Source organism: Oryzias latipes, chromosome 21, assembly GCF_002234675.1.
Source record: "Oryzias latipes chromosome 21, ASM223467v1".
In the NCBI taxonomy this organism is placed as follows: Eukaryota; Metazoa; Chordata; class Actinopteri; order Beloniformes; family Adrianichthyidae; genus Oryzias; species Oryzias latipes.
Window position 1 is genome coordinate 3,899,594 of NC_019879.2, and position 12,726 is coordinate 3,912,319.

At 45.9% G+C, this 12,726-nt stretch overlaps 2 protein-coding genes across 6 annotated transcripts in view; one reads left to right on the forward strand and one right to left on the reverse strand.

Annotated features, from left to right (window-relative positions):
- Positions 1–750: 750 nt before the first annotated feature.
- gpr161 (G protein-coupled receptor 161) lies at positions 751–6,225 on the forward strand. The gene is made up of 6 exons (XM_004081421.4): positions 751–968; positions 2,332–2,719; positions 3,023–3,738; positions 3,864–3,971; positions 4,576–4,698; positions 5,022–6,225. The coding sequence occupies exons 2-6, from the start codon at positions 2,376–2,378 to the stop codon at positions 5,300–5,302; spliced, it is 1,572 nt and encodes a 523-aa protein (XP_004081469.1). The 5' UTR covers positions 751–968; positions 2,332–2,375; the 3' UTR covers positions 5,303–6,225.
- A 53-nt stretch (positions 6,226–6,278) lies between these two features.
- Positions 6,279–12,726, reverse strand: part of dcaf6 (DDB1 and CUL4 associated factor 6) — a 39,690-nt gene continuing 33,242 nt past the window's right edge. For 4 of the 5 annotated variants that reach the window (XM_011489229.3, XM_011489227.3, XM_011489230.3 and 1 more), the window contains 9 exons: positions 12,162–12,348; positions 11,232–11,341; positions 10,821–11,139; positions 10,656–10,691; positions 8,977–9,115; positions 8,315–8,471; positions 8,139–8,227; positions 6,927–7,032; positions 6,279–6,862 (listed from right to left, as the gene is read on the reverse strand). In XM_011489229.3, the coding sequence (XP_011487531.1) occupies positions 6,810–6,862; positions 6,927–7,032; positions 8,139–8,227; positions 8,315–8,471; positions 8,977–9,115; positions 10,656–10,691; positions 10,821–11,139; positions 11,232–11,341; positions 12,162–12,348 (1,196 nt within the window). In that variant the 3' untranslated portion in view covers positions 6,279–6,809. The remainder of the gene's footprint in view (positions 6,863–6,926; positions 7,033–8,138; positions 8,228–8,314; positions 8,472–8,976; positions 9,116–10,655; positions 10,692–10,820; positions 11,140–11,231; positions 11,342–12,161; positions 12,349–12,726) is intronic. The other variant, XM_011489228.3, reaches the window with a different exon arrangement.

Consider the following 12,726-nt stretch of genomic DNA (forward strand, 5'->3'; position numbering starts at 1 on the left):
CCAAATTGTTTACACAGGAAATAATAGATTGGGACGGTTTTGCAGAATTTACTTAATAGTGATTTCTCCAAGTTTTATATTATGTTAATAAAAGGTTAAACGGGAAACAAGATGTGATTTTAAAAAAAATACAGCAAGATGCGTTCTCATACATTATCATACAGTCATTTTTTTGTTGCACTTCCTCTGTATGATGTGTGGTACATGATATCTTTATATAATATTTTCTATTTAGATGTTTATTTAGGAGATAAAATAAAGAACAATTATCTATTATGAACAAGCAAAATGGTCTCACTCTTTTTCTGTGGTGTTCAACGGTGAAACAGCACCATCTAGTGTACCACGTTGGTACTGATCCTCTTTTCTCATTGGATGATGAGGTGATGACGTGTGGATGCGGGAAGGTATGATCTTCGTGTGTGGTCCTGCTGAAAACCAAGCGTCTCATTTCATTCATAAAACAAACACAGATGCTAGCTTGAGTTTAGCATGCTAACAAACTCCAAAAAAAATAGACTCCAAAATAAATAAAATGTACTCTTGACATTAAAATGTATTTTTTTTCTTTCTATTACTTGATAAAAGTTTAGTTTAAGGTAGAAGGAGTAAAAAAAACGAGAAGGATAAACTCGCTAGCAGCTGTAATGGTGATATAATACCGTTTTTCTCTTCAGACCACCCACACATTCCGACGGGAGGCTGCTCGAAAAGGCAGCCGCGAGGCGGGGAGGCGGGGCGGCGGAGGGGGGGTGTCGGAGGACGCCATTGCTGCCGCAGCTGGCCGTTTAAGATTCGTCAAAGGGGGGGGGGGGGGGTAAACCGAAGGTTTTCGTGTCCGCCGGGCGCTAACGATCCGACTGTCCCCCCCGCCAGGGTTGTCTCCCTCCGGACGGGAAACCAGCAAAATGGAGGTGTTATCCCGGCAGGAGAAGGGAAAGCGGAGCCGCAGCGTTCAGCTTAAGCAGGTAAAAAGAAAAAGTTGGCCGAGAGTTTCGGGGGACAACAATGGAGGAAACTTTTACCCAAATTTGGCTAGCTAACCGCACTTTTAGCTCCCGTTAGCCGCCATCCAGCTGGACGAAGTTGTGGGTGTTGTGATTTTTTGGTCCCACAAACTCTGCCTTTTCCACTATAAACTGCAACAAAAAAAATTAAATTTAGAGTTGCTTTCCTTTAGTCCTAAAATTCAAAATGATTCCTCACAGATGTGTGTGCCGGTTTGCAAAGATGCTAATCAACTAAACTTTGCTTTTTTTGACACAGAAAGTTCAAAAACATCCCACCAAACTAAATCCAGATGTCCACAACGGTGTAGTACATAAACAATAACGCTTAAATTACTATTCTAACCTTTAAAAACCTCAAAGAAGAAAAAACGAAAGTAAATATTTATTAAGGGAGCATTTTTGCTAGCTTATCGATTATCGAAAGGCTTATAATCATTAACCACCGATTGGACTGTTTTCTTCTAGTAATATATATATATATATATATATATATATATATATATATATATATATATATATATATATATATATATATATATATATATATATATATAATTTCAGTGAATATCTTGTATATTTTTCTGTTTTGTTATCCCTAATGTCTTTAATAAAGAAAATGCATGCAAAAAAACGAGTACAAATACATATAATAGTTAAAAATATATATTTTATTTAACTTTATTGTCACACCATGTGGGTACAAGGCAAGAAAAATACTGTTGACATTGAATGTTTTTAATAGATTTTTAAAAATGTAACTGTCAAAACAGCCAAATATTGTTCTATCCAATTCTTTTTAAACTACAAATATGGAAAATTAAGACTAATAAATAGGTTTGTTTAAATATAACTTTATGTGGATACAAGACAATCAAATACTCCTGAGCATGTGTTTTTTAAAATAACCTATGTACACATAGAGCTAAGACTGCCCGTTAAATAGAAAATAGGTTTTATTTTGTGGATACTAAATACAGCTAGCATCCAACCAAAAATGCATTTTTTTTCTGTAGAAATAATTGGTTAATATCAGAAAAAGAATCAATTGTAAATATTAAAAATGACTCTCTCATCTGCCCTGTGACCAGGTCACTGTCAGGCCCTTTTATGGCTCCATGAATATCTTGCTTTTCAAAGTAAATCTTGTTTTTTTTTAGCGTGCTCACATGTAGTGGATATCTCCAGATGCAGTTATTGAACGTTAAAGCTGACTTTAAATGTGGATTTTGCTTCAATTATCAGGATTAAAATGCCACTTTTATAGGGGGAACCATGCATTGCTGTTTTCCCTTCGTTTGAACGCCTCCTTCCTCCTCCGCAGACTCCTACCGTTGCACCGGCTGTGCGGCGGCCCGGCCTGTCACCATGAACGCCAGCAGGAACTGCACGCCGTCGGGGCGCGACGAGGGTCTGATCGCCCTGGAGTCGGTCTCCATCGTGTGCGTCACGCTCCTGGCGGGCCTGGGGAACCTGCTGATTGTGGTGACGCTGTACCGCCGGCCGTACCTCCTCACGCCCAGCAACAAGTTCGTCTTCAGCCTGACCTCGTCCAACCTGCTGCTGTCCCTGCTGGTGCTGCCGTTTGTGGCCGCGAGCTCGGCGAAGCGAGAATGGATGTTCGGCGTGGTTTGGTGCAACTTCACCGCTCTGCTCTTCCTGCTCATTAGCTCGGCCAGCATGCTGACGCTCGGAGCGATCGCCGTGGACAGGTTTGTTGCTGTTTCCCTCCAAAAAATACACCAGAAGTTTGAGTTTTTCCTATAGAAATGATTATTTGTTTGTATTTTTCTTTCTGGATTTTCCTTTTTAGTGTTTAACCCCCCCCCCTCTGTCATCTGAATCACAAAGCTGCCTCTGTAGTCTCAACAGCCTTCAGTTCTCTCTGTTCTCACGCTCCTCTCAGCACCTTTGGGGTTTCCTGATGGCACTGCTGCTGTCAAATCTCTTGTCTGATTGCAGCTTTTAGCAGAAAGGCTGCCTCTGGTGAGTCTTCTTGTCTGTCATCCCTACAGGTACTACGCGGTGCTCTATCCCATGATCTACCCCATGAAGATCACAGGGAACCGCGCGGCGGTGGTCATAGCCTACGTGTGGCTGCACTCCCTGGCGGGCTGCCTGCCCCCGCTGTTCGGCTGGTCCTCCTTCGAGTTCGACTGCTACAAGTGGAGCTGCGTGGTGGCGTGGCACAGGGAGCCCAGCTACACGGCCTTCTGGGTGGTCTGGTGCGTCTTTCCCCCGCTATTCACCATACTCGTCTGCTACGGCGTCATCTTCCGCGTCGCCCGAATGAAGGCGCGCAAGGTGCACTGCGGGACTGTGGTCGTCGCTCAGGACGACGGCGCTCACGGGAACGGGCGCAAGAACTCCAGCACCTCCACGTCCTCCAACGGAAGCCGGCGGAGCCTGGTGTACGCGGGAAGCCAGTGCAAGGCCTTCGTCACCATATTAGTGGTGGTGGGGACCTTCCTGGTGACCTGGGGGCCGTACGTGGGGGCGGTGTGCACGGAGGCTTTGTGGGGGCGGGGCAGCGTGTCTCCGGGGGTGGAGACCCTGGTGGCGTGGCTGTCTTTCTGCAGCGCAGCGTGCCACCCGCTCATCTACGGCCTGTGGAACAAAACGGTGAGGAAGGAGCTGCTGGGCATGTGCTTCGGGGATCGCTACTACAGAGAGTCCTTCGCCACACGCCACCGGACGTCCCGCCTCTTCAGCATCTCCAACAGAATCACGGGTGAGGAGGTCAGACGACCCCGTGGCACAAACTCCACTGAGGCCGCCGTTCATTAACCCAAAGCAGCTGGGAGATTGTCGTTTTCTTTTTAAAGAAACTGTTGAGGAAATGGAGTTGTTTTCCAGATTTGGGCATGTCCCCACACCTGACTGCCATGCTGGCTGGGGGAGGACACCTGCTGGCCCCGGGAAGCAGCACGGGAGACACCGGCTTCAGTTTCACTCAGGACTCCGGTACGAGCCGCAAACGGGAAGACACAAACACGGCTTTTACAAGACATCGTCAGGAGCCGAGCTTTTATTCTGAAATGTCGATACTACGGAAGTGAAGCATCTTCCTCTGAGAGCAGGAAATGCAAAACAGCCCGGTTCTTATAACAAAGAAAAAAAAGCTGCTTTTTCAACTGTATAGTAATAAAACACATTTATGAGGTTATCAATATTCTGAATTATATTTAGCACATAGTAACAGTTTAACCCTTGTGCTATCCTATGGGGTCCAGATGACCCGATCCTTACATTGACGTGTTCTCCCTACCATGACAAAGGTGGATAAAGGTGGAAAGATTTCATGTAATCCATGGACACCAGTGAAAATCACAAATCATTGAAGAAAACAGGTTCAGAGCACTGTCTAGTGGGTCTAGATGACCCAACTCCAAACGTTAAAGTGCCTAGGACAGCACAGGGGATAGACAAGAGTCAACTTTGTCTCTTTCTTAAAGCTCAGCTGTTTGAAATCGGCTTCTAAATACATTTTTCGTCCCAAAATGTGAAAGATTAGAAGTTTGAGTTATGAAAAACTTTCTATAAAAGCCTTCGTTTGTTTGGAGCCCAGGCACAGACGTGATGCTGCTGGAGAACTCCACCGACGGCTCCTCCCACGCGCCGCATCACGGAAACGCCTGCGGGAAGAGGCGGAGCTCCGTCACCTTCGAAGACCAGTTGGAACATTCCAAAGGTACCTGGAAGCGGCGGGGTCACGGCGGGTCAGGGTGCAGTGGCCCGGAGGCACGTTAACGTTGGGAGTGGGGTCATCTGGACCCCACAAGATAGCACAAGGGTTACTGTCTGCGGGGATCAAACTCTTGTGCACTAATCTTCTTTTCAACCCGGTTTAAAGTTCCTACTTCTCATTTATCTATTGTTCGTGGTCCCATCAATGAGCTATCAGGCGCTTCAGCCTTTCGTACGTAAAGTAAGCTCTTGATGTGTGACAGAGTTGTTTTTAAATGATTTCTTTAAACCTTTTTCTGTTTTCTATGTTTTCTTCTTTGTCCTCAGCTGAGAACTCCTCCTCCACCTCCTCGTCTTCCCCTGTCCAGGTCCAAGCAGAGCTCCACGAATGTCTGGACACGTTCGCCTCCGGCTTGGCGAAGGCGATCGAGAGCGACGCCAAGCTCGCCCTGTTCGGAGAGAGCCTGCAGGGGGCGCTGTTCACCACGCGGCCGGCACAGAGACCCAGATACCTGGACGGTCAGAGACTGAGGCTGGAGAGCATCGACGAAGGCATCGTCAGAGACGACAGGGAGGAGGAGGAAGAGGAGAGCAGGTCTGGCCTGTGACCGGGCCGCTGGAGGACATTCACGCGTGACCTCTGACCCTTTGTGCTGCCTGTAAGGACGCTTGGATTCCCTCCACGCTGGTACCACTTACCGTACTTGAAACGGTGGAACAGGTAGAGCCCACCTGTGCTGCACCAGCGTCCTGGAAACGGTTTTCACACAGTGAAAAACACATTCATGTCATTTCTGTTTTGTTTTTTACATTTACATGAACCCAACAGGATTATGTATGATTGAATCAGGGAAAGGTGAAGGTAGAATGAAGGAATGCATTCTTCATTTCTGATAACAAAGATGCACTTATCAAATCCAAATTCAACTAACTTCATTTAACCCCGAGGGGCAATTCTTTTTAAGGTGCAGAGAAATTGACATCCCCCAAACGCATTCAAAAGAAAACCTGCAGCGCTAGAAGAGGCTCAGATTCAAACCTTTTTTCACATTTAACTTGTGTAGGAACCCTGAGCATAAATGCAAAGCAGCTACCTGATGGGATTAGGAATAAAGAAGCTGAGTCCACTAGAAGATCGCTTTCCACTTTCGACAAAACAAGTTCAGCTCAATTCTGTGTCACGATTTGTGAAAGAATTAAAATAATAAAAACCAACCCCAGAAGGATCCAAAGTTTGAACGTGAACAGCTGATGCATCAAGGAGAACGTTAGCATTCCAGCTGTGGAGCAGCTGCTGTTAGACATCCGTGAAATCCAACCCAGACGTCGTCAACAGAGGAAGTTTTGTAGCTTTAGTCATTTTTTTAAAAATATTTTATTTACTTTAATGAGGAACTGGCAGCATTTTAGTGATGAATTATGTTTTTTTTAACAGGTACAGCTTTTGTAAGAACAAGCTACATAGGAACAGGTATTTTTATATTATAGGAACTATAGGTACAAACGTTTGCATTAAAGTTTTACACTCAGATTTTGCCTCCTGTGTCTTTACTTTCACTCCTTTCTCAAGAATTCACACTGAATGTTTTTAAACCTTTAATTTTCCATCAGGTTCTATAAAACAATACACCTTTTTATTTATTTTTTTTAATGTTTTAGGGAGTCACCGTTTTCCTGTGTCAACAGCAAAAGTGAAAGCATTTGCGTGTTTCTCTGTCTGTACTGACATGCGCGGCGGCCGCGGCGGCAGCAGCAGCTGCAGGAACGCATCCACAGCTCTTTGCTACAAATTCCCAAAAAATAATAATATCCAAAGTTAACACTGGGTTCGCCTTCTCCAAACAAAAAACATTATTGCACTTGACATCCTTTCACGCGCTCCGCCTCACACTGCATATTTGTAATGACGTCCTCTCTGCACTCGCACAGACGCAGGTGATCCTCACAAACATCGGTAAGAAAATCGTCTTTAGAAAAACACCAGGGGCTAGAAATTCCACTAAAATTACAACGTCGTCTCTACTGAACCGGTACAAATCTCTGGTTTTCTTCAAGTGCTGGACAGCAAATAGTGTTTTCCTCGGTGGCGGGCGGGCGGCCTCCTGGCAGCGCCGGCTAGTCCTCGTTTTCCTGGCCTGAGCCTTCAGAGCGGTCGCCCTCCAGTCGATCTGTGAGGTGGGAAACGTGGGCGTCAGACAGTGGCGGAGAACGGCGAGGTTTGCTTTCATGTACCTGATCTGATGTGATTGAGGGAGGCCAGCATGCGGAGCATGAAGGAAGCCGGGACGGTGATGGTGTTCCTGGTTTCCTCCAGCATCAGCTCGTTCCGGGTTATCACCTTTTCCACAGGAGGAGGAGGTGGTCAGTACTTCTGGACAGCGTAACTCACATCAGGGCCATTGACTGTATATGAGAACTGGACTGAATGACTCTCCTCCTCCTCCCCCCCCCCCCCCCCCCCCCCCCCCCGCGTTCCAAATAGGAGGTAATAGGAGTCAAAGCCCCCAAAGCTTCTATTGACAAACAGCTGTTATTCAGTCACAATATGTCAGGATAACTATTCTAATAATCCTAATATAAAATTTATTAGAAGTGATTTGAGTTATAAACTGGCCAATCAGACGCCTCGACAGAGTATGTGGTCGAGCCTTCGAAATATTTGACGGATTCTCCTGAGCGTGCTTTCAAGCGGTGGGGGTGTGGGCTTCCAACAAGCTCAGTGGTTGCCCTGGAAACGTCGACTCGGACCAATCGCTGCTTACTGACGTCTGGCTCCAACGCGGCAGCGTCCGTATTGCGGAAAAAATGGCGACAGACTTGTTTTTGCTTGGTTGGAATCGTAAGTACCGCATTTTTCTGAGTATAAAGTTGCTTTTTTTTTCTCTCCCGCATTATTTGGCCATGGATGCGACTTGTATGTGGTTTATTTAAAAATAAATAGGCTCACTTACTCACTGACAACCACTAGAGGGCACTGTCGGTGTGTCTAGTCAGTACTACTGAAGAAGAAGTGCCGAACCTGGCATAATTGTTAACACAGACGAAGAATTCAATGGATTTAGTGGTTTAAAGTGATATAAAGAGTTTACTTGACTTGTTAGCGTCTTCTTTATCTGAATAATTCTTCATATATTGCACTGATATAACTAGATTGTTTTAATAAAGCTAAATATGCATCAATGTGTTACGGCAGTGAAGCGTGCAGATATTCAAAAGTCTCTTATTATTATCTATTCCGTTATTTTAAGATAAATGTCTGTTCTTGGTCCTGTACTTGTACTTTTACTTGTTCTTGGTTTATTTTTCCTGTATTGTGCTTTTTTTGCGTCTGCGACTTTTACTCCAGAACAACGTATCGTACGAAAGTGACAGTCGCTCTCAGTGGGTGACATGGCGCTGACTTGGTCTCATGTCCAGTCAGCGGTCAGGAAATTCAGACGGTACCTCAACAGCCAGTTGTCTGTTGAAAGACGGCGACTCTTCCAGCGGCGACCATATCTTTATGTCGTAATCGATCCCAGAAGAGGCCAGAACTGAAAAGAAACGGGAGGAGAGTGCATCACTGGGGGGGTGAGGACCCCGCGGTCGGACGACGCGGGCGCTCCGCCTGCCGCACTCACTGGGGTCGTAAGGGTGCGGCTGCAGGCAGTTGACCACGTGGTTGTCGGCCTCCAGCAGCATCAGGTGCTCGGCGGTGTGTCGGTCCCAGATGAAGATGTGTCCGCAGTCCGAGCCGCTCATCACAAAGTTGTTTCCCCAGAAGCACGACTCCTTAATCTGGAGGCAACCCATCAGTTCATGAAAACGCAGAAAGGAATTTTACAACATATTCACAAAAATAATGTTGCATCCGCTCGTTTCATTAGTTCTGGATCTATCAGGTTGTGTGTCGGAATCCCCTCACTGCTCATTATTTATTGACTCTTTTATCAGGCGTTTGGCAATTTTTAGGGGAGTCCAAATCTACAATTCCAAAATCCAGAGCACTAGAAATGTCCCAGAAGTCGATGAGCATCAATGCTCACTGTATTGGCAAATATAGACCACAATGCATTGCTTTAGAGCAATTTGTTATTCAAAAACCAAAATAAATGGTCAAGTTTTCAGAACACAATGGAGTCATAATTATTCTTCATCAAATGTTCTTTTCTGGCATATTTGGCGATTAGAGAGAAAGAAAGTGGTGAACATGTGTTACGTTAAAGTCCTGTCTTTTAGAGGTCAGAGTAGTGGGAGAATGAAGACAAAGCCTTGGTGTTGTTAAAATGGCGCTGATAGTCACCATTGTCCTAGAGTTACGGTGGCCCTTGTAGACCATTTTGACGGAAGGCCTCCTGATATTCTGCGTCTCGCTCTCCTCCATCTCCCGCCTTTCCTTCCTCCTGCGAAACAGCTCCTGGATGCGAGCCGCAGCCGAGCGCCTGGGACAGAGAAAAAAGTAGAGGCGCAGTAGACGGTGGCCCTGAAGGGCAAATCACATCAACATGACACTCAAAACAAAAATAAATTAAAGATCAAAACGACAAATGATAAAGCAAAACAAGCAATAAAAAAAAAAACATTACATTTTAGAAATTAGAACAAAATTTCAGAAACCAAAATGTCAAACGCAAAATGAAAATGACACGTTTCGGAAAACAATCGTAATTTCCAAAAATCAAAATGAAATGTTAAAAAACTGAAACTAAACCGGAAAAGGCACGTGCTACGGGACATCCCTGATTGGATGAAGATATTTCTTCTGGCCATCAGCATCATCACTACCTATCGTACCTACCTTTTCCGGTTTTGTATCCTTTCATTTTGCAACGTTTCATTTAGATACATGGAAATGACTTTTGTTTTCCGAAATGTTTGTTTCAAGGTTTGGTTTTTCTGGAATATTGTTTTTAATTTCTAAAATGTTTTGCTTTTTTCATTGTCTCTGTGATGGTTCCCATGTCATTTGCGTCGAGGGATTTGTTAATGGGATTTGCCCTTCAGGGCCACCGTAGAAAAGCCATGCGGTCACTGTTTTGCGTGTAAAGGCCGTGCTCAGGCCGCAAACCAGCCCCGAGTTAAGGCAGGCAGCACTCACTTTTAAAGACCCACTCCGATGAAACTGGTGTTCTTAACGTGTTCTTAACGTGTTCTTGTGGCGTTTTTCTGATGATGGAGGACATATAAAAAGAAAATTACACTTAAAATTGGATTTTCGAGTTTTTCTTTATTAGAATCCTTGAGAATTCGGAGCAGATGAAAAAAAAGTAGTTGGAAAAAAGCTTATTTGTGACGTAGAAAATATGCTGGGCGGGCGACAAGCTCTCTGCTGCGCTCCATTCTGATGCATCCACTTACAGACAAACAGATCCATGTTCGTCTCTGTTTCCGTCGTCTCAGCTGGAATCTGGATCAAAACCGTACGGCTGGATAGCTACGATATTGCTCGCCATTTTTGTTGCCCTGGTAGGTTGGAGGTGTGAGGGGGGGCTGTAAGCTAGCGGGAGAGTGGAAAAACAAAAGGGTGATGGGAAGGGGGCGTGGGATTGCTCCATGCCACCAGTCCCAGCCACAGCTCAGAGGTGAATTTCTCATGCCGCTCTGCAGGAACTATGTCCTAGACCCAGATTTGTTAGATTTTGGCTGAAAATAACAGTGAAGAGACCACTGGGAAGACTTTGACGATTGATCAAAAGATGATCGGAGTGGGGCTTTAAAGGAACCAGACAGGGAGTTCTGAATCCTCACGGCTCTGCCGAGTCATGAACCGTCTTCTGCCGTCCTTCTGTCCATTCGATGCATTCGCTGACCTGTGCTCGCATGCAGCCGCTCAGCTGGAGGTCATTAGTTCAGTGCGACGCCCAAACCAAGTCTGTCACGCACCGTGTTGTTGTGCGATGGGGCTTTATGCGCCCCCCGCACAGGAACATGTCACACACCTGGCAGGTTAGCTGTTTCCGTTTTGTCGAGCAAACGAGTTACCTGATCATCCTATCTCCTACTGCCGATCCCCTGGAACTACATTCAGATTTCAGGTAAATGGAAACCTGGCGTTAGAACTACCAACCCCTTCCCTTAAAAGTTTATAATTCTGTGCTTGGTTGTGTGTAAACAGAAAAATCGAAACGTTATTTGCACGTGACTCACCTTTGACCCTGTCCTCTTAATCTGGACATCGGGATGGGAATAGGATCGTCGTCGCTGTCGTCGGAGTCCTGGCGGCCGCGCGCCGGCTGACTCTGGCTGCCCTCCCCCTCCTCTCCAGCTGGCTCCGCCCTCCTGCAGCCCCCTGACGTGTCCTCTGAAGCCCCCGACGGGTTCCTGTCCCGAGTCGCCTCCGCGCTGACCCGCTCAGGCGAACCCTCCTCCGGGCCCGACCTGCTGGGACCGGCAGAACCGGAAGAGGAGCAGGGAGGTTCGGCGGAGGGGGCGGGGGGACTCTGCCGCTCCGAGGACTCACTGCGAGCTAAACGGGGAAGGATTGACGCTCATCTTTACCACTGCAGGAACCTCAGGAGAAATAAATGTGTTTCTACGCGTCTGGAGAAGAAACGTCACCCTGCTGGGAGGCTGAACTCTCGGGCGTCCGGCTCTCTTTGCTGGGGGGGGCAGAAGGCTCCAGGGTTTTTGGGTCTCCGCCGCCCAGAGAGCTGGACCTGCTGCTGCTCCTGTGAACGGAAACCGTGGAGGAGAAAGACGTTCAAGCTCCATTCAGACAAAAGGACAATCAAACCCTTTGAACGCACATTATGAGCATATTATTTCATCGTAACAGCATATTGTGCTGTTTTCCCGTTCAGAAAGAAATTGTACTTAAATTTGCAAAAACTAAAAGGAAGACGAGGTGAGTAATACAGGAATAAGAGCACAAAGAGGAATAAAAAATCTTTGATTTAGTTACAGTAACACTGATGATTTCAGACCATTTTTTTTTATTGTAGATGATATTTTTGATCTTGATCTTCCATAATTCTGTACAGTTATATTAAAGCAGCAAAAGCTTGCCAACTGTTTTTCTTGACCTCTTTTTAGGGCATGAGTTCCTTTTGAGATCAACCAGAGACTGTATAAGAGAACTGGACCAAGCTAGACAACGTCAGTCAGCAGGGATTAGTCCGAGTCGGTCTGAGTCACGTCTCCATGTCAGGTAGAATGACGGCGTAACAGCTGTTTATTTCTCTATAGACGTCTTTGGGATTCTGGCTTTTTGGAACCAGCGGGTACTTCCTGTTTGGAATGTGAGGAAGGGCAGTCCAGTTCTCATATACAGTCAATGGTAAAAGCTCGTGAATTGAAGGCTTTTATATAACTTTTTATATATACGATGGAAGTGGAAACTAAAAAGGAAAAAGGCCTTTTTGCTCCCTTGGTAGCTTCTGTTTGGTATTCGGTGTTTAAGTCGTTCGTTTCTGTCGATTTAAATACCACTTTAAATACATTTTGGTTGAAATGACCCTAGAGGTTTTGCAGACATCTCCCTCCACTGACCACTCATCTGTGAAGTCCAGCTTGATGGTGCTGGTGGTGGTTCCCTCTGAGCTGTAGTGCAAGCTGAGGACCGGTTCTGCTGTGTTTGGCCGGCTGGTGGACACCGAGGTGGTGGCCGGCGGCACGCTGCTGCTGGCTCCTGCGGCCACAGATTCATCATGAGGGGGGCCTGCAGCTCCTGCAGCTCCTGAGCAGGAAGAAAGAGGAACACACAACCACAAAAAAAAAAAACGCTTAACAATCATCACTGATACGTGACATGGATCATCTTCCTGTTGTTTGTGGCACGCTGGAAATATGCAATCATTTGTTGCGTTTCAGTCACACAGAAATGAAAACATGCAGCACGAGTTAGGGTCGACCACCAAGACAACAAGGCAGAAAACAAAAAAAGTGACACACATGACAGCTCCTATACGTGACATGCAGAACCATGCATGTGCTGTGCATGGGTGCATGTCCTTAAAAATGTTAGAATCTTTTAGAAAAAGACATAATAACACAGTTAAAGGAAGCCTGTTTTAGAGTGGCCACTAGCGGCCACTGGTGGTACTGCAGGACGTGG